The 21,992-nt window shown below is 41.2% G+C and overlaps 1 protein-coding gene across 1 annotated transcript in view; it reads right to left on the reverse strand.

Moving 5' to 3' along the window:
* The window catches only part of LOC140194023 (cytosolic 5'-nucleotidase 1A-like), a 33,479-nt gene that overhangs the window by 3,378 nt on the left and 8,109 nt on the right, over window positions 1-21,992 (reverse strand). The window contains exon 5 of the mRNA XM_072251342.1: window positions 2,770-2,954. Within this exon, the coding sequence (XP_072107443.1) occupies window positions 2,770-2,954 (185 nt within the window). The remainder of the gene's footprint in view (window positions 1-2,769; window positions 2,955-21,992) is intronic.

A 21,992-nucleotide genomic window follows, 5' to 3' on the forward strand; every position in this document is an offset into this window, starting at 1 on the left:
ATTTCTTATAGCCACACTCAGCCTGTCAAAATCCTGCTTATCAGGATATTGATTCAAGCAGTCTTGGGCAAGATTTTGGTAATTCTGCAATGGCCTCATTTCTTCATCATAATTCATGCATATAATGATTTAAAGAATGAAACTAGCTCAAAAGTTCGCAATGTAAATTTCTTGCCATTTGCCTCCAGTCAGATAAAGTAGTACTTCACAAAGAAATTCATGAATTGGATTCAATTTAAATGTTCCCCATTCGGGCAGTAGTTTTGATTTCAGTGACTCCCCATTTTGAACTTGTAAGTGCCAACACTTCAGAGAGAGATAATACTGACAAAGGTTGTTGTATCTATGTACTTGATTCTATAATCTGTGGCTCGGATTGTTGCTGTAGCAGCTCCATTATGACTCGAGGACTGATCTGACTGCTCCATAGTATGCAGTGCCCACTAAAGTGTAGCTTAACTTGTCCCTACCCCATTTTCCCTCTCAAATTCCTTCCTCCTGTTTCCTACCTTCATCTGAATTTAATGCTTTCCTCCTCCCAGAACTAGTTTCCTTGACCTTCATGACAGATTGTGTGATTGTCATACTAAGAACTCTTTAATAACCTGCTTTCCAGTGCAATGGCAATTGTGAACTCAGGCAGCATCCTCTACCTGTGATTGCTCAAGTCAACATCTAACACTTTAATAGAAAAAAAAATACACAATATTAATTTCACAGAACTGAATGATATGATTTCTTTTACTGATATCCATCTGTGTATTAGGGAAAATATGCTATTTCACTCAAATAGTTGGTACCTATATTTTAGATTTCTAGCTCTATCTTTTTTAACCTAAAACTAATTTCTCACCCAATCACCAGCATTTGAGATAGTTACTGGCACTATTGCAAGTTATTATTTAAAAGGACTCCTCTCTCTCCCATACAACCATATAGATTCAAATCAACAAAAATTTGAGTCAAAACCAAATGATATGTCTGCTTGCATTCCCAAGGCATAATTAAGAAAAAAAAACTTGTTTTCATTTTGTATAGAATTGCATTCGTGCATTAGCAAGTATATTATGGCTTCATTTTGTCTTGCAAGCCAAACTCAATTAAGTATGTCTGGAGTGAGAATAACTACCTGATTTAAAATAAAATTAGTTAAGTGCAGTAACCTCTTTGTCAATTAACAAAACCCAGAATTAAGTTTCACTTCAATGATCATTATTGATTAGCATCTTTCCTATTCTGACTCCGTTTGGAATGTGAAAATAGATTTCTTTAAAAGATTCTACAGAATAGGCAGAATAGGGATGGGGGGGTTGGTAGAGGGTAATTTTTCATGTGATATGATGGTGGGAGGTCAATTTATAACCCAAGTAAAAAAAAAAAGGAACCCTTCATGTATCCTTTCCTTAAAAAAAAAATAAAGAAATACTCAGCAAGCCATGCATTATCGGCACCCAACTGCCCACCAGTGAGAACATCTACCATAAATGCTGCCTGGGCAAGGCAAAAAGCATTATCAGGGATGCATCTCACCCTAACCATGGACTTTTTACTCTCCTCCCATCCGGCAGGCGCTACAGGAGCCTCCGCTCCCACACCAGCAGGCACAGGAAGAGTTTCTTCCCTGAGGCTGTGACACTGCTGAACCTCTCATCACAGCGCTAAGCAGTATTGCATCCATATTGTACTGTCTTAGTACTTTTATATTTGTGTGCTGTAGCATTTTTTTTTGGCAGTTATTTTGTAAATAACACTATTCTTTACACTTCTGGTCAGATGCTAAATGCATTTCATTGGCTTTGTATCTGTACTCGGCACAATGACAATAAAGTTGAATCTAATCTAATCTAATTATTCTGGGGAGCGAGGGAGGGAGAGAGAGAGAATGAGAATGAATGACCAGGCTATTGACTCTTTCCTCAGCCGCTTTTCCGCTTTTTAAATTTTCAATGTTTCTTTTCCTGCTGCTCTCTCACTATATCAAATCGAAATCGATTTTTCATGAATTCTAGAGTGTAACATCATGCACTGGAAAATGCACAGATGTTAAAGCACAGCTAGTAAAGAGAAGGAACTTAAACAGAAGTCGGTTTTGTTCTATTCTATTGACCAGCTATGCTTCATAAAAAATGTAGAAATTCCAATCTTGCTTTCTTCTCATTATTTATCTCAAAAGGTTATATTTTTATGTTAATTTCTTAAGTTGAATCAGCAATTTTTATACAAGGTTAGCATTCGTTTATAGTCAGGCATTTGATGAAACCATTGAATGCCTGCTAATTGTTGAAATACTTCCTAAGCTCAATAAAAAGCTTTGTTTCCACCTCAACCCCATTTTACCTTGCTAATGAGACTCCTCTGACAGTTCTGATTCCCAAAAGCTATGTATCAACCTTTCTCCCCAAGACCGTTCTGAGTATGCACCAAGTACTCTGTATAACTGAAAGCTATTTGCACAGGACTTTTCAGGTTATAATTGCAGAACTGGCATGGAGCAAATGAAAACCAAACAGCTCCTTTGTGAACAGACACACAAAAGTGTGCAGATACTGAAATCTTGAGCAACAAAAACAAAACTGCTGTTACTCAATACGTGAAGCAGCAGCTGTGGAGGTAAAGGATGGTCAATGATTCAGGTCAAGACCCTGCTTCAAGACTCCTCCCTCTGCCTTCACATCTTCAGTTTGACCCACTGAGATCTTACAATGCTTTTTTTTCAGCTCCTCTGTGAAACTGTTAGCAAAGTGGAAGTGATTTTTGCATCAAACTTACTTTTGCAAGAGGATTGTTTTCATATTTCTTCTCGTGTTCAAAAAAGGTATCTAATCCATGAAGCTTTACAATTTTCTCTGACTCATCAGAGAAGAGAACAGCATCACCATCAAATGCAACCCTCAGCTGTTTATCTGAAAGGTTTAGTTCCTTCGTCGTCTGAAACATGGTGGCAGCTGCAATTCCTGAAATCACATAAAAGGACAAACCAGGGTTTATCAAAGTTCACATTTATGCGAAAACATAAAAGCATACTTGAATCCAACATAAATTAAAACCAAAAAATGATTTAACCCTTGACTCTTACAAGCAGATCAATTCCAAAAATTACTTTAGCCATGTAGATTAGATAGATCATTACACAGTATCTATTCTAGTGCTCATACTCCCCACCCTGCTTTTCCTTAATATTATATTTCTAGTAAAAACAGCCCAGCTCCTCACACTATGGATGGTGGCAGAGGTAAGACAAAGGTTGGATGATATTAAAAGATGCAAACTCAAAAAAATTAGGAACATGTTTCTGTGAATCTACTTAATCAAACTAAAGCCCAATTTCAACTACACTGTTTCATGGCATGTTGTGAACATGAAATTTGTCAAATATTGGTGCTCCATAGAAAAGGAATAGAAATTGAAAAGCCAATGTGGTAAGGCTGTCTTCTCTTCAGTAACACATTAATGTGGTAAGACTGTCTTCACTTCAGTGACACATTACGTCATTTACTGTGAGTGTAAGGATCTGCTCTGTTGAAAGTATGTACTGAACGTATATTGATATTCATTTGTACCCAGCCTTCACATATGTACTTCACTTTAGATACTAGCCCAGTAGAACCATTTTACTGACAAGATAAGGGGCAAAGGTGGGTTACTGGTACCTTAAAACCAGTCGCTTTGGCCAGGTGGGGCTCATAGGCTGTGGTTGCCAGCTGATCTAGGAGAAGGAAAACTCTTACCTCAAACCTTTGCTGCCTAGCGGCTGTACCAACTCATGAGGAAGGTCTTGGGAATAAACCCCAAGGAAATGTCCTCAGGCAGTCCTACACTGAATTCAATACTGACTGGCAACCCCTGCGATGCCACTGGTGCCAAACTACATCAGTCTCCGCCATTCCTTTGGAGTCATCAGCTGCACGGAGAGGGGAAGCCTGCTACACAGCAACAGCTTGCCCTCCATATTGTACCGCCCTGCCTTGAATACTGGCTTACATATCACGTAGAAGGCTGAGATACAACATCCACAGTCAACTGGTTAAGATAGCGAGTATCCAGTTAGGATGGTCCTACCGAATGTGTGCAACAGCTTCTGGTAGTCAAAAAGATTAGAAATCCAACAACAACAACACTAAAAATTCCTTTCCTGTGGTAAATTATGTTAAATTATTGCTGCTAACAGTGAAGAGGTGAGCTCAGATGATGAGCCAAGATGATGTGTTGCAGAATCGTTTAGTTCTGGGCGCTGAAAGAAATCAGGGCCGGGGCAGAGAAGTTCCGATTCTCGTCCAACTGGCCCATGTACCACATTGAGACGGAGACGTAACGTAAAGATTTTTACTCCTTGTGTATGTGAAGGATATAAGAAATAAAGTCAATTCAATTAGAAGTATGAACATTATATTTTTAAGTGTCGTGTGCCTAGTTATTGGGAGTTGATGATCGAGATGTCATTCTTTTTTGTACGGGGGGGGTGCATTGAAGTTTATCTGAATGACCTTCAAGTTCTTTGTTTCATAGCTATATGGAAAAATACAAATTTCAGAGTAGTATATGATTACAGGCTTTGATAATAAATCAACCTTTGCACATTTGAATGACATTGATGTTGAGACCAATGTGAATGTTCATCGAGCCCTGTGTGTTCAAGTACTAAATATTTTGTACACATAACTGCATTCCTTTGGTGAGTTTGCTTTCAAAGTAGTGAACCAAGTTACACTGACAGCATTTACCCAAAATGTGATAAAGTAAATGTACATTGGACAAAATTTACACATAACATTAGTGAAATGTAGCAATAGCAAAAAAAAAACATTGTATCGGAAGGACAGACAGGTAGGCAGAGTGGATGGAGTGTCTCTGTTGGTAAAAAAAATTAAATCAGATCATTAGAAAGTGACATAGGATTGGAAAATGTAGAATCGTTGTGGGTAGAACTAAGAAACTGCAAGGGTAAAAAGTCCACGATGGAAGTTATATACACACCTACAAACAACAGCAAAGATCTGATCTACAAATTACAATGGGACAGAGAAAACATATCTTAAAAGGGAAATATTACAATAGTCATGGGGGATTTCAATAGGCAGGCAGATTGGGAAAATCAATTTGGTTTTGGATCCCAAGAGTGGAAATTTGTAGAATGCCTACAAGATTTTTTTTTCTTTTAGAGCAGCTGTCCCCCCCCACCCCCACCACCACCATCCTCACCACATTCCACAGAGGTTGTATTGAGAGCATCCTGAGCAGCTGCATCACTGCCTGGTTCAGAAATTGCACCATCTCGGATCACAAGACCCTGCAGCAGATAGTGAGGTCAGCTGAGAAGATCATCGGGGTCTCTCTTCCCACCATCTCAGACATTTACACCACACACTGCATCCGCAAAGCAAACAGTATTATGAAGGACTCCACGCACCCCTCATACAAACTCTTCTCCTTCCTATCATCTGGCAAAAGGCACCAAAGCATTCAGGCTCTCACTACCAGACTATGTAACAGTTTCTTCCCCCAAGCTATCAGACTCCTCAATACCCAGAGCCTGGACTGACACCACCCTCCTGCCCTCTACTGTGCCTATTGTGTTGTTTATTATTTATTGCAATGCCTGCACTGTTTTGTGCACTTTATGCAGTCCTGGGTAGGTCTGTAGTCTAGTGTAGTTTCTGTGTTGTTTTACGTAGTTTACTGTAGTTTTTGTATTGTTTCATGTAGCACCATGGTCCTGAAAAACGTCTCATTTTTACTGTGTACTGTACCAGCAGTTACAGTCAAAATGACAATAAAAAGTGACTTGACTTGATTGAGCCCACTAGGATATTAGCTATTCTGGATTTGGTGTTGTGCAATGAATTGGAATTGATTGGATAGCCTAAGGTAAAGGAATCCTTAGGGGTCAGTGATCATAATATGGTAGCATTCACCCTTCAATCTAAGAAGAAGCTAAAGTCATATGCATCAGCATTACAGAGATTACAGAGACTTCCAATTTAAGATGGTGCCACTGAAGTTGGGCAACAGCTTACTGGTAGTTCAAAAGCCAAGAGATATAACTAAAAACATTAATAACACCTTTTCTGAGGTAAATTGTAGTAAACTATCACCACAAACAAGGAAGAGGTGAACAAAGGTGAAGCTGACTCGAGGGATGAGCCATGCTGGTGTGTTTCAAAGAGCCTAACGTGTTCGAGTCAGTGTTGGAAATGGAGATGGTGTCAATGTCAGAGATGGAGTTGGAGTGAACAATTCAGAAGAAGTTTGATGCTCATCCACTTGAACTGGATGCGAGGTTAGATTGCTCTAAGCGCCCAGCCGATTTGGAAAGGTGAAGAGAAGCTTTGAGCTGGGCAGCAGGGTCTAGGCCCAGAGCATATCTCCACAGCGGGGTCTAGGTCCTAGTGCATGTCACCATCCAGTGTCTTGATGATTTAAACGCCGACTAGAGAGACTGGAAAGGCAGGGTGTCAGCACCGGAAGTGAGGGTCAGGCGGATTTTGCTTGCTCTCACTTGATGATCACTCACTCCTCTCTGAGAGACTGCTCCGGTTGCTACACATTTTGTGAATGCGAACTTTGTGGCAATTTGCTGCACTACATGATGAACTGAGAGTGAGGTTCAGGCTTCAGGCCTATTCAGGCTGTTGTGGGAATGGGTCTATGGACTCATTCTGGTTTAGAATGCCGTTGCTTGCTTTTTTTTAAAACATGATTTGTTTTTATTTTCCTTTTTTCTCTGAGCTTTGAGTATTGGTCTTTCTTTTTTAATTGGGTTCTTTTGAGCTTCTTGCTTTGTAAGAAACAGACAAAGCAGATGAATCACAAGGTTGCAAAAGTTACCATACTTTGATAATAAATGTACTTTGAATAAGAGAAAAGTTGGCCAAAATTGTTTGGAAGGGAACACTAGCAGGGATGACAGCACAGCAGCAATGGCTGGACTTCTGGAAGCAACTCAGAAGCCACGGGATAAATACATCCCAAAGAATTAGTAGTATTCTAAAGGCAGGATGATGCAACCATAGATGACAAGAGAAGTCAAAGTCAACATAAAACCCAAAGGGAGGGCATATAATAGAGCAAAAATTAGTGGGAAGTTAAGAGGATTGAAAAGATTTTAAAAACCAATAGAAGGCAACTAAAAATGACATGAAGAAAGAAAAGATGGAATACCAAAAGTAAGCTAGCCAATAATATTAAAGGGGTACCAAAAGTTTCTTCAAATATATTAAGTGTAAAAGAGGTGAAAGTAGATATGGGACTGCTGGAAAATAATGCTAGAGAGGTAGCAATGAGAGGCATTTTACACCATTATTCACTGAGGAAGACACTTGCAGTATGCCGGAAATTTGAGTGACAGTGGGCAGAAGTGTGTGAAGTTGATATTACTAGGGAGAAGGTGCATGGGAAACTGAAAGTTCTGAAAGCAGGTAAGTTACCTGGACCAGATGGTGTACATCCCAGGGTTCTGAAAGATGTGGCTGAAGAGATTGTGGAAGCATTAGTAATGATCTTTCAAGAATCAGCAGAATCTGGAAATATTCAGAAGGACTGGAAAATTGCAAATGTCACTCCACTCTTCAAGAAGGGAGAGAAGGCAGAAGAAAGGAAAATATAGCCCAATTAGTCTAACCTCAGTGGTTGGGAAATTGTTGGAGTCAATTGTGAAGGATATAGCTTCGAGATACTTGCAGGCACATGATAAAATAGGCTGAAGCTGGCATGGTTTTCTCAAGGGAAAAATCTTGCCTGCCATACTTGTTTAAATTTTTTGAAGAAATAACAGGCAGAATAGACAAAAACTGAGAATTGGTGGACATTGTGAATTTGGATTTTCCGAAGGCCTCTGATAGGGTGCCACACGAGGCTGCTTAACAAGAGCTGATGGTATTATAGGAAAGATACTAGCATGGAAAGAGCATTTTCAGATAGGCAGTGTGACTAAAGAGTGTGATTTAGGGGGCCTTTTCTGGCTGGCTGCCAGTAATGGTGATGTTCAACAGGGGTCTGTGTTGAGACTGCTATTTTTTACATTATATATCAGTGATTTGAATGGCGGAATTGATGGCTTTGTGGCCAAGTTTGCGGATGATACGCAGATAGGTGGAGGGGCAGGATGTGCTTATATTGAAGAGGGTTCAAAGGAGGTTCATGAAAATGATCCGGGATTGAAAGGCTTGTCATATGAGGAGTGTTTGATGTCTATGGGCTTGTACTCACTGGAATTCTAAAGAACGAGGGGGGGGGGGATCTCATTGAAACCGATCGAATGTTGAAAGGCTTCAATAGAGATGTAGAGCAGATGTTTTTTAAGGTAAGTAAGTCTAAAACCAGAGGGGACAACCTCAGAATAGAGGGACATCCATCTAGAATGGAGATGAGGAGTAATTTCTTGAGCCAGTGGTGAATCTGCGGAATTTGTTGCTACAGGCTGTTGTGGAGGCCAAGTCTCTTGGTATATTTAAGGGTGAGGTCTGATAGATTCTTGATTAGTCAGGGCATGAAGGGATAGGGGAGAAGGCAGAAGATGGGGACTGGGAGGAAAATAGATCAGCCATGAAGAAATGTCAAAACAGACTATATGGGCCAAATAGCCTAATTCTTCTCCTATATCAGATGGTCTCTGATCACACAGGGAGGTTGCCAGAATATTTCATGGCATCACTTCTATATCTAACAGAAAAATGTCCTCATTTGTAATGTACACCTTTGTAATCAAATATGTTGTGCCAGAGTACCAATTCAACATGCAGATGCAACACATTCAGAGTAAAACAATATGATCAATTCGGCTAAATATAATGGCTTCTTACTATTTACTATCACACTTAGAGATGATGTTTGCACTTAATGGCCTGCAGTTTTCTCAACATCTCACACTGGTCACATCAGTTGACTGACTGACTTATTGCAAAACAAGCATTTTCTCATGACCTTTGACAACTATTCAGTTTTTTTCCCAGTTCTGCAGTGACTTCTAGAGAAGAATGATAAAAGGAAGTGGTGTTTTAATCACACTTCTCCTTCTAGCATCGAAAGTATCAAACCAAGCTCGCCCTTCTCTATTGTTGGCCCAGCTGAAATTCTATACATCTTCACAGCAACATATTCACTTATTAAAAATGTTGCTCATTCTTACTTTGACAATCTTTTAAATTGGACATGGGGATTACAATGTATAACCAACTTTCACCTGATGATTACAATGTCAGCACTACACTGAACTATTTTAACAATTCAGTTATAACAATTATTTTAGCAACATCATCAGGCCATCCTTCCCTTTCATTCACAGATTTTGTGGTTAATTTGTGATCAAGTTCATTTGAATTGCCTTTGCTCCAAAAACATTTGGTTAACAAAAGTCCATATACTTCCACATTCAAAATAACAAGTGATTTAACCACAATGTCCATTTGTAGAAGACAGCTTAAAATTTCCTCCAGCTTTTCAAATGGAATTGTTTCTTAACTTTGGACCTGTAGGACTGGCTCTACAATCCCAAACAGCAGTAGTTGTCATTTCTCCTGAAAGTTTTCTTCAATCTTTTGAAAATTATGTTTAAATCACAACTTACCCTTTTAAGTTCCAAACTCCATTGCTCATTGGAACTTAACCCTTGATTCATAGTTTCATTAAGTTTTATTCTGGTAAATCTATGCTGAATTCCCACCATGGGCAAAATATCTTTCCCTCAGAGAAAGCAGCCATAAAATGTTTGTTGTGTAGAGTAACAGCACAACCTCTCCAGCTTCCACCACATTCTGGACCTCTAGATGTAAAGGTTCACATTCCATTTTTCTTTGATTGTTTCCTGTATTTGTCCGTTACATTATAAAGATCTATATTTATAGACACAGTCATTCTCTTCAAACTAGTTCTAATTTTACGTTGCTGCTTTAGAAGTACTGTTTCATTCTCCTCTGATCCACATTTACACCCATTGAAATTGATCTATCACAATTTTGCTCATTTAATTAATCTGTTAATTACATTCTTGTTATTCAATGCTCTCTTCTGCATAAAAGTTTTGCCTTTCTTCAGGGGCTCAGCAAACATCTGTATGTGACTTTCTGTCCAGTTTCTAAGCCATCAATGAATACACTGAATATTCATAGCCCCCATCATTTTTAGCAGCATTATAGTTCATGTCCCGACAATTAGAGTTGATGTTATCCTTAAGCTCTGTTTCCTGCTGCTTAACGGATTTATAGGCAAGGTGAATAACTCTGTAGTCCAACTAATATAGCCTCACCAATGACTGTCCGTACGAGTCAATGAGGTCTATAATGCAGTTCACTATGTTTCAATGTACATGGGACAAATAAAGCTAATTTCTAATCCTGAAGCAACCATAAATGGTTAAAGAAACCCCACATTTATTAACTGCACCTTTTGACTGCAACAAGTATTGGCAGTCAAGAAAAATGGTTCTGGCCACAATAGAAAATGTTCAATTCAGGTCCCCTCATTATTGAAAGGATGCAGAAGCTTTAGAGAGGGTACCGAGGAGATTTATCACAATACTACCTAGATTAGAGAGCATGTCTTGTGAGGGAAAGGTTGAATAAACTATGAATTTTCTCTTTGGAGCGAAGGAGGATGAAAGGTGATTTGATCATTAGGTTAAAATATTGGCACAACACTATAGGCCAAACGGTCTGGACTGTGCTGTACTGTTCCTTTTTCTAATCATTATCATTATGTGCCATGTAGTATGACGGAGGCTATCATGGCTTTGGACTATGATTGTTCTTGGCAGATTTTTCTGCGGAAGTGTTTTGACACTGCCTTCTTCTAGCCATTGTCATTACAAGACGTGACCCCAACCATTATCAACGCTCTTCAGAGATTGTCCGTCTGGCATCAGTGGACGCACAACCAGGATTTGTGATATGCACCAACTGCTCATATGACTAACCACCCCTTGCTCCCATAGCTTCACGAGACTCTGATCAGGGGACTAAGCAGGCGCCATACCTTACCCACGGGCGATCCACAGGCTAGCGGAGTGAATAAGCACTTTAAACCCCCTTTGATAGATGCATCTTCACCGCTCCACACTCATTGTTCTAATATAAATGGAAAATAGGCTTCAACATTTGTAGTGAAGCTTCATAGTAAAAGATATGACTTGCGTGTGGAAGAAGCTAAGAAAGCTTTAACATGTGCATTCATCCATGCCTTGCAGACCAGCATGCAGTGCTGTCTCAAAAATCTTACGCAACTAGTCAAGATCAATTAACGCATAAAAAGTCACATACTGTTAACTGCCTGAAGGACTCACAAACAGCTTAATCTTTTTTCCATTCACCTACCAACTGTCTTAGTGAAGGACTCAAACCAACATCCGCATGTTCAGGCTTAACTTACTTATTTGGCACACCTAACACTTATCACATTCACACACCCATACCTCACAATCTGTATTCTCTGAAAAACTGGACTTGCATTTCTCTTTATTTATACAGGACAGGATTACACACAGTCAGGGTTCCAGAAGCTTACTGGGAGGAAGCAGGTGTGGCTGTATGGCCCAATACACAGAGGAGACTGTGTTGACCATTTCTGGGATAGTCCTCACAGTGGTTATTGCCAAGATAGCCCTGAAACAAAAGATTAGAGACTCCTCCCACCTAAATCATTCTACTCTCAGATCCTAGCTTCTGATTTATTGCAGCTGTAAGTGGCAAAAATTCCTTTTCACCTTCCCAGTAATTTTATCTCTGCCACTTTCCAGTGGATAAACAGAAACAACAAAGATGCACCACTCACTCATCTTTGCAATCATTCATCATCATCATAGCTTGTCACACCACCAGACAGCCAGCCACTCTAGTGTTGTTTGGTTAATGTTGAGCAGGTCAGTGTCAGCTAAATCAGGTGAGAGTGGGCAGTTGCACACTCACTGCCAGCAACTTAAATAGTGATGCAATATGTATCTGAAGAAGATAGCACAGAAATGTGGCAAGGCATAGGGCCCAATAACTTGACATCAAGGTGCATGATAACGATAGCCCAAACGTCAAAATCCAGAAGGATTGCCTGAAATTTCTATTTATAGCAATTGGATTAAGACTTCCATGGAAAACACCCAACTATTATCAGGAACAAGAGAAAACCTGCAGATGCTGGAAATCCAAACAACACACACACAAAATGCTGGAGAAAAAAAAAGCTGAGGAGTAGATTTTAAGGTTGGGGGAACGGGAGAGAGAAACACAACGTGATAAGTTAAACGTGAAGGAGGAGGGATGAAGTAAAGAGCTGGGAAGTTGATTGGTGAAAGAGACAGAAGGCCATGGAAGAAGGAAAAAGGGGGAGGAGCACTAGAGGGAAGTGATGGGCGGGCAAGGAGATAAGGTGAGAGAGGGAAAAGGGGATGGAAAATGGTGAGGGGGGGGTTCTCTGTCCCCTCCCCCCAACTTTTAAATCTACTCCTCAGCTTTTTTTTTTCTTTCCAGTCCCGCCAAAGGCTTTCGGTCTGAAACGTCGACTGTGTTCTTTAACGTAGGTGCTGCCTGGCCTGCTAATTTCCTCCATCATTTTGTGTAACTATTATCAGGATCTGCATGGTCTGTGTAGATCGCATTCACTGCACATACAATGATTCAAGTCATTTTTAAGACACCATGCATAACATGCTTCACAAGTGTGTCTTCCACATCTGGAATTCCATCTGCTTCCAACAATCGGAGTTTCACAAAATACAGGTTTCAATTTGTGTAATGCAAGTTACTACTGGTACAATGAAGATCTGCAATGTCAAATATCAGACTGCAAAAATGTCAAGATTCAGCATGTTAAACAACAGATTAAATTACCACTCCTACATTTTTAAGGGTACATTTAACATACACAAAAGCATTCAATAAGATGCAGTGCTGTATGAGATTCAAAACACAGCATGGATGGTTAAGGCAGACTTTGGCTGCAACTATTGAACTTAACATATAGACTATTTAAAATTTCTTTCAAACCAGATAATTTATTGTTTAAAGATTCAATGCACAGCCAGTTTAAGAATAATTATATATAAAATAACTAGGCCATGTACATTTATTTTAAGCAAAACTACTTTAGTGTATCTCAGTAATTGCTCTAAACCGGTATTCCAGGAGAGCAGCAATCACACTTAAAGGCCCTGGGTTCAGTTGAACAGATATTGCACATTTTCGTTGCGGTACGAATAATTCTGACTACGCCAAGGTCAACTGAGGATCGCAAGCAAGAACTGGGATGGGGTCAGGTGATTTTGTGAGTGACAGAGTGAGATTTAACACAGACATGTCTATCAAGCACAAAGTTGGGAGATCACGAGGTAGGAAGGATTCAAGGAAGCTTGAGTGTCAGATTGACCAGAAGAACAAGGGCAGGAGAGGGTGGTGTAGGAAGATAAAGGATGAAAGGTAATTAAGGGATATAATTTGCAGGGCTATACACTCTGTGACGTCACTCCCATAGATGTTGCCTGACCTGCTGAGTTCCTCCAGAATGTTGTGTGTGTTGCTGCAGTGTGAAGACCAAATAGTTCCAAAGAGTGCCCAGCAGTTATCTCAGCATAGACAACTGATCCAGGAAGAGCCTTCCATGAGGGAACACTTCATTCTATGCACATTGACAAAAAGGTAATGCTGAGGTCACAAGGCCAAGCTGCACTAGGAAATGTCTGGTTGTATCTCTACAGTGATGTGAAATGACCAGAAATGGTCATGTATGTTATTTATAACTCAAGGAACAAAACTTTAAGAAGGAGCATATACTGGAATCTGACAGAAACTGAGGTATGGAAAATTGGTGTAGGGCCATATAAGAGCAGTAATGACGTGTTTGGACAGCACTGAAATAAGAACTTTACAGTAAAGTGACCTGGCGGCTATATACTAGTGGTTGGTCAAATCTGTATCTGGATATAGACCCAAGAAATAGAAACCAGAAAGTTTAGCAAAGGGACTAAAGAGAGAAAAAGATAGGGAGGATCCTTGATCATCAGGGGCTACCAAAATATAGAAAACTCCATTGCAATTAACAGTTGAGGTAGCATCTAAAACTTATAATTCAGTGGGATTTTTCACAACAAAAATGCAGACAAATTTGTGGTGAGTGGACAGCAATGGAGTTACAGCAGAGATCAACAGATTCAGACATCAAAGGCACCGTTTCCTGTGGCATAATTTATGTTCATGCCTTATTTTATTGAGTCTGAGCTCAGGGAATAATTTGAAGTATTGATGATGCTGATTTTAGGCAATATACTGAACTAGGTGTCAAACACTGGCTGACTGGTATTTACGCAAGCAACACACATCAAAGTTGCTGGTGGACGCAGCAGGCCAGGCAGCATCTCTAGGAAGAGGTACAGTCGACGTTTCAGGCCGAGACCCTTCGTCAGGACTAACTGAAGAAAGAGCTAGTAAGAGATTTAAAAGTGGGAGGGGGAGGGGGAGATCCAAAGTGATAGGAGAAGACAGGAGGGGGAGGGATGGAGCCAAGAGCTGGACAGGTGATTGGCAAAAGGGATATGAGAGGAACATGGGACAGGAGGCCCAGGAAGAAGTAAAAGGGGGAGGGGGGGAAAAGCCCAGAGGAGGGGCAAGGAGTATAGTCAGAGGGACAGAGGGAGAAAAAGGAGAGAGAGAGAAAGAATGTGTGTATATAAATAAATAACGGATGGGGTACGAGGGGGAGGTGGGGCATTGATGGCATGAACATTGACTTCTCAAACTTCCGCTAATGCCCCACCTCCCCCTCGTACCCCATCCGTTATTTATATACACACATTCTTTCTCTCTCTCTCCTTTTTCTCCCTCTGTCCCTCTGACAATACCCCTTGCCCACCCTCTGGGCTTTTACCCCCCTTCCCCCTTTTCCTTCTCCCTGGGCCTCCTATCCCATGATCCTCTCGTATCCCTTTTGCCAATCACCTGTCCAGCTCTTGGCTCCATCCCTCCCCCTCCTGTCTTCTCCTATCATTTTGGATCTCCCCCTCCCCCTCCCACTTTCAAATCTCTTACTAGCTCTTCTTTCAGTTAGTCCCGACGAAGGGTCTCGGCCTGAAACGTCGACTGTACCTCTTCCTAGAGATGCTGCCTGGCCTGCTGCGTCCACCAGCAACTTTGATGTGTGTTACTTAAATTTCCAGCATCTGCAGAATTCCTCGTGTTTGGTATTTACGCAATCTCTCATTATTAAGATTTGGTGTGTGTCCCCCTGTACCAATGAGTAAAGTGCAAGAGCTCTCACCAAGGTTCACAACTCTGAAAACTCTCACCTTTATGGTCACTTACTGGAGTGAATGTTAGCAGATTATAGGATTACTTCTGGTCACAAGTAAGGAATTGAGGCTTCAAATCTATTACTACCAGTCAAATTTAGACTATCAATGCATTATTAACATTAACTGTTGTCAAACATTACCAATGCAACAGCAATATCAGAGCGTTAACATTAGTGAATGTTGTTTTATCTCAAATACTAACATTTCTTGAAAGCTGCAGCCAGGGAGTATCATTTAAAAATTCTAGTTCATTTCATGCAGTTAAGTACATTGAAATAAAAACAAATTAAAGTAAGGCAGCGACAAGCGGAACAGCCACTATTGGAGAGGACCAGTGTTAGAGTGGGGAGGCTGTGGCTCATCAAGCTTCAGTGAGAACAGGCTTGGCCAAGCTAAGTTCCTCCTTCTTCATTCTTTATCTGTTAGTGCATAGTTAAGGCAGTGAGAATGGCTCCAGCGGCTGTGGTGTGTTCTTTGTGTGAGATGTGCGAATTCTGCCTTCCGGATAACCACACTTGCACCAGATGCACCGAGCCATAGCTCCCCAGAGACCGTGACGCTAGAGCTGCAGCTTGATGATGTTCGTTTCATATGAGAAACTGAGCCATACAGTAGGGATAGGAGCCACAGGGAAGTACAAGGCAGGTACCTTGGAGACTGTCAAGAGAGGGAAATGAAATGGACAGCTAGTATAGAGTATCCCTGTGGCTGTTCCCCTCAATAATAAGCATAGCATTTTGCATACTGTTAAGGGGGTCAACCTACTGAGGGCAGAAGAGAACTGGAGTAGAGATAGGGGATTCCATAGTTAAGGAAGTAGACTTGAGATTTTATGGACCAAATAGGGACACTCAGATGGTATTATGCCTCCCAGGTGCTGGGGTCAGAGTTGTTTTGAATCAAGTGGACAGAATCCTAAAGGGGGAGGGTGAGCAGCCAGAAGTCTTGACACGTATCAGCACCAATGGTATAATTGTGACTGGCAAGAGAAGTCAAAAGAGAGGAAATATAATTAAGCAACATTGGTGGGAAGTTACAGGATTGGGAAACTTTTCATGACCAATTGAATTTATTTCTTACATCCTTCACATACATGAGTAAAAATCTTTACGTTACGTCTCCATCTAAAAAGTGTGTAATCATAGTAATTTATAATAATGTATAATAAATAGAGCAGTCAATGTAATATAGAGTACACTCAAGTCAGCGTAAGTTTGATGGCCTGGTGGAAGAAGCTGTCCCAGAGCCTGTTGGTCCTGGCTTTTATGCTGCAGTACCACTTCCTGGATGGTAGCAACTAGAATAGATTGTGGTTGGGATGGCTTGGGTCCCCAGTGATCCTATGGGCCCTTTTTACACACCTGTCCTTGTAAATGTCCTGAATCATGGGAACTTCACAACTACAGATGCGCTGGGCTGTTCGCACCACTCTCTGCAGAATCCAGCGATTAAGGGAGGTACAGTTCCTATACCAGGCAGTGATGCAAGCAGTCTGGATGCTCTCAATTGTGCCCCTGTAGAAAGTTCTCAGGATTTGGGGGCCCATACCTAACTTCCTTAAGCATCTGAGGTGAAAGAGGCCCTGTTGTGCCTTTTTCACCACACAGCCAGTATGTACAGACCACGTGACGTCCTCTGTGATGTGGACGCCGCGGAAATTGAAGCTGTTTACCCTCTCAACCCCAGATCCATTGATGTCAATAGGGATTAGCATGTCTCCATTTCTCCTGTAATCCACAACCAGCTCCTTTGTTATTTCGACATTGAGGGAGAGGTTGTTTTCTTGACACCACTGTGTCAGAGAGATGACTTCTTCCCTGCAGGCCACCTCGTTATTGTTTGAGATAAGAAATGAGTGCAGTTGCTATAAATAGGGTGACGGTGCTTGGGAAGATGAAAGGTCTGAAATTAGATAAATCACCTGGACCAGACATACTACACCCCAAAGTTCTGAAAGAGGTAACTGAAGAGATTGTGGAGGCATTAGTAATGAATTTTCAAGAATCAGTGGATTCTAGCATGTTTCTGGATGACTAGAAAATTGCAGCGGTCACCCCACTCTTCAAGGGGGAGGCAAAAGAAAGGAAATTATAGCACAGTTAGCCTAACCTCTGCAGCTGCGAAGATGTTGAAGTCGATTGTTAAGGATGAGGTTTGAGGGTACTTGGAAATACAAGGTAAAATAGGCCAAAGTCAGCATGGTTTTCTTAAGGGGAAAATCTTGCCTGATTAACCTGTTTGAAGTCTTTGAGGAAACAACAAGCAGGATACACAAAAGAGAATTGGTGGATGTTGTATACTTGGATTTTCCAAAGGTCTTTGCCAAGGTGCTGCACATGAGGCTATTAAACAAGATGAGAGCCGATGGTATTACAGGAAAGACACTAGCATGGATAGTGCATTGGATTACTGGCAAGTAGCAAAGAGTGTGTTGCTTTAGGTTTCCAGTATCTGCACATTTTCTCATGTTTATGATAAAGGGAAACATTTCTGATTGGCTGGCGGTAACTAGTGGTGCTCCACGGGGGTCTGTGTTAGGACTACGTCTTTTTACCTTGTATGCCAATGATTTGGATGAAGAAATTGATAGTTTTGTGACCAGGTTTGTGGACAATACGTAGATGGGTGGAAGGGCAGGTACTGTTGTGGAAGCAGAGAGGCTCCAGAAAGACTCAAACAGACTAAAAGAATAGGCAAAAAAGTGGCATATGGAATACTGTGTCAGGAAGTGTATGGTCATGCATTTTGGTAGAAGGAATAAAAAGTAGAATATGTTCGACATGGTGAGAAAATTCAAAAATTTGAGGTGCAAAAGGACTTGGGAAACCTTTTGCAGGATTCCCTAAAGGTTAACTTACAGGTTGAGTCAGTGGTGTGGAAGGCAAATGCGATGTTATCTTGAGAGAACGAGAATATAAAAACAGGGATGTAATGTTGAGGCTTTATAAAGCACTGGTGAGACCTCACTTGGAGTATTGTGAGCATGTTTGGGCACCTTATCTTGGAAAGGATGGGAGGACAATGGAGATTTCACCAGATTGATTCCTGGGATGGCAGGACTTTCATATGATGAAAGACTGGATCAACTAGGCTTATACTCGTTGGAATTTAGAAGATTGAGGGGGGATCTTATTGAAACGTATAAAATCCTAAAGGGATTGGACAGGCTAGATGCAGGAAGATTGTTCCCGATGTTGGGGAAGTCCAGAACGAGGGGTCACAGTTTGAGGATAAAGGGGAAGCCTTTTAGGACCGAGATGAGGAAAAATTTCTTCACACAGAAAGTGGTGAATCTGTGGAACTCTCTGCCACTGGAAACAGTTGAGGCTCGTTCATTGGCTATATTTAAGAGGGAGTTAGATATGGCCCTTGTGGCTAAAGGGATCGGTGGGTATGGAGAGAAGGCTGGTACAGGGTTCTGAGTTGGATGATCAGCCATGATCATACTGAATGGTGGTGCAGGCTCGAAGGGCCGAATGGCCTACTCCTGCACCTATTTTCTATGTTTCTATGAGAGGATTCAGAGGAGGTTCATATAAAATGATTCCGGGAAAGAAAGGCTTATTATATGAGGAGCATTTTTTCAAAAATCTATTCATCTATGGGATGTGGGCATCGCCAGCTAAAACAGCATGTATTGCTCACCACTAGTTCCCCTTGAGAAAGTGATAATGAGCTGCCTTCTTGAACTGCTGCAGTTCCTGAGGTGTAGGTACAGCCATATGCTGGCGGAGGTTGATAGATTCTTGATTAGTCGGACAGTAACAAGTTATGGGGAGAAGGCAGGAGAACTGGGTTGAGGGGGAAATGCATCAGACATAATAAAATGGCAGAGCAGATATAATGGGCCAAGTGGCCTAATTCCCTTCCTGTGTCTTTACAGTCTTATGAAGTGGTATGTAATCATACTATCATAATGGCTTGCATCTTAGGACTGTCAATGCAGCTGAAAATATTTCTTGAGTATTTGACCAGGCAACATTCTAACCATAGCAAGACCATAAGATGTAGGAGCAGAATTAGGCCAATTGGCCCATTGAGACTGCTTCGCCATTTCATCATGGCTGATTCTACATGGGCAGACAATGGATGGAAAGGATGGGCGGACAATGGAGAGGATTCAGAGGAGGCTCATATAAGGTTCAGAAAAACCAGGTAATGATAGAGAAGTAGAAAATTATGAGGCTAGCAGGAAGGAAATAAGGAATGAAATTAGGAGAGCCAGAAGGGGCCATGAGAAGGCCTTGGCAAGCAGGATTACGGAAAACCCCAAGGCATTCTACAAGTATTTGAAGAGCAAGAAGGTAAGACATGAGAGAATAGGACCAATCAAGTGTAACAGTGGAAAAGTGTGTATGGAACTGGAGGAGGTAGCAGAGGTATTTAATGAATACTTTGCTTCAGTATTCACTACGGAAGAGGACCTTGGTGATTGTAGGGATGGCTTACAGCGGACTGAAAAACTCTAGCATACAGACATTAAGAAATATGGATAAGTTGGATAAGTCACCGAGACCGGATGAGATATACCCCAGGCTACTGTGGGAGGTGAGAGAGGAGATAGTTGAGCCTCTGGCAATGATCTTTGCATTGTCAATGGGGACGGGAGAGGTTCCGGAGGATTGAAGGGTTGCAAATGTTTTCCCTTATTCAAGAAAGGGAGTAGAGATAGCCCAGGAAATTATAGACCAGCGAGTCTTACTTCAGTGGTTGGTAAGTTGATGGAGAAGATCCTGAGAGGCAGGATCTATTAACACTTGGAGAGGCAAAATATGATTAGGAATAGTCAGCATGTCTTTGTCAAAGGCAGGTCATGCCTTATGAGCCTGATTGAATTTCATGAGGATATATCTACACACATTGATGAAGGTAGAGCAGTAGATGTAGTGTATATGGATTTCAGCAAGGCATTTGATCAGGTACCCCATGCCAGGCTTATTGAGAAAGTAAGGGGGCATGGGATCCAAGGGAACCTTGCTTTATGGATCCAGAACTGGCTTGCTTACAGAAGGCAAAGAGTGGTTGTAGATGGGTCATATTCTGCATGGAGGTTGGTGACAAGTGGTGTGCCTCAGGAATCGGTTCTGGGACCTCTTCTCTTCGTGATTTTTACAAATGACCTGGATGAGGAAGTGGAGGGTGGGTTAGTAAATTTGCTGATGACACAAAGGTCGGGGGTGTTGTGGATAGTATGGACGGCTGTCAGAGGTTACAGCAGGACATCGATAGGATGCAAAATTGGGCTGAGAAGTGGCAGATTGAGTTCAACCCAGATAAATGTAAGGCGGTTCATTCTGGTAGGTCAAATATGATGGTGGAATAGGCTGCCGATGACAATAGTGACGACAATGGTGGAGGTGGATATCATAGGGTCTTTTAAGAGGCTCCTGGACAGGTACATGGAGCTTAGAAAAATAGAGGGCTATGGGTATCCGTTGGTAATTTCTAAAGTAAGTACATGTTCGGTACAGCATTGTGGGCTGAATGACCTGTATTGTGCTATATGTTTTCTATGTTTCTATAATCCATTTTTCCTCTCAGCCCGAACGAACCTCCTGCATTCTTTCCATAACCCTTCATACCCAAACCAATCCACCAACCTCTGCCTTAAATTTACATAAAAACTTGACTTCCACAGCTGCCTGTGGCAAAGAATTCCACAGATTTACCACTCTCTGTCTAAAGAAATTCCTCCTCATCTCCATTATAAAAGAGCATCCCTCTATTTTGAGGCTGTGTCCCCTAATCTTAGATTCTCCCACCATCCTCTTCATATCCACTCTATCGAGGCCTTTCACCATTAGGTAGGTTTCAATGAGGTTACCCCTCGTTCTTCTGAATTCTAGTGAGTACAGACCCAGAGCCATGCAATGTTCTTCATATGACACCCCATTCAATCCTGGAATCATTTTTGTGAATCTCCTTTGAACCCTCTCCAGTTTCTGCACATCCTTTCCAAGAAAAGGGGCCCCAAACCTGCTCACAATACTCCAATTGAGGCCTCACCAGTGCTTTATAAAGTCTCCACTTTACATCCTTGTTTTTATAGTTTAGTCGTCCTAAAAATGAATGCTAATTTTACATTTGCTTTCCTCACCACAGACTCAACATGCAAATTAACCTTTAGGAAATCAGTCACAAGGACCCCCAAGTCTCTTTGTGCCTCAGTTTTTTGTATTTTCTCTCCATTTAGAAAATTGTCAACCCTTTCATTTCTTCTACCAAAGTGGATGACCATACACTTCCCGACACTGTATTCCATCTGCCATTTCTTTGCCCATTCTCCTGATCAGTCAAAGTCCTTCTGTAGCCCCTCTATGTCGTCAAATCTACCTGCCTCTCCACCTCTCTTCATATCATCTGTGTACTTTTCAGCAAAGCCATCAATTCCATCATCAGAATGTGTCTCAACAAATATTGTAAGCTAATTTTGTGCCCCTTCTTTCCAAGACCACGTTTAAAAAACTAACTCTCCACTCACACCCCAAATTTTCCCTCTTACCACTTCACAGCTCTGATTCCATATGTTTACCCACTCTTGATTTTTTTCCTCCCTTCCTGCAGTTTCTTCTCCACTTCTCAGCTCTCAGTTTAAAAGTTCAAGGTACATGTATTATCAAGGTACATATATGTCACAGTATACTAACCTGAGATTTATTTTCTTATAGGCATTCATAGCAGAACAAAGAATTACAAAAGAATCAATTAAAAACTGCACACAAAGATAAAC

The sequence above is a fragment of the Mobula birostris genome, chromosome 2, assembly GCF_030028105.1.
Source record: "Mobula birostris isolate sMobBir1 chromosome 2, sMobBir1.hap1, whole genome shotgun sequence".
Taxonomy (NCBI): domain Eukaryota; kingdom Metazoa; phylum Chordata; class Chondrichthyes; order Myliobatiformes; family Myliobatidae; genus Mobula; species Mobula birostris.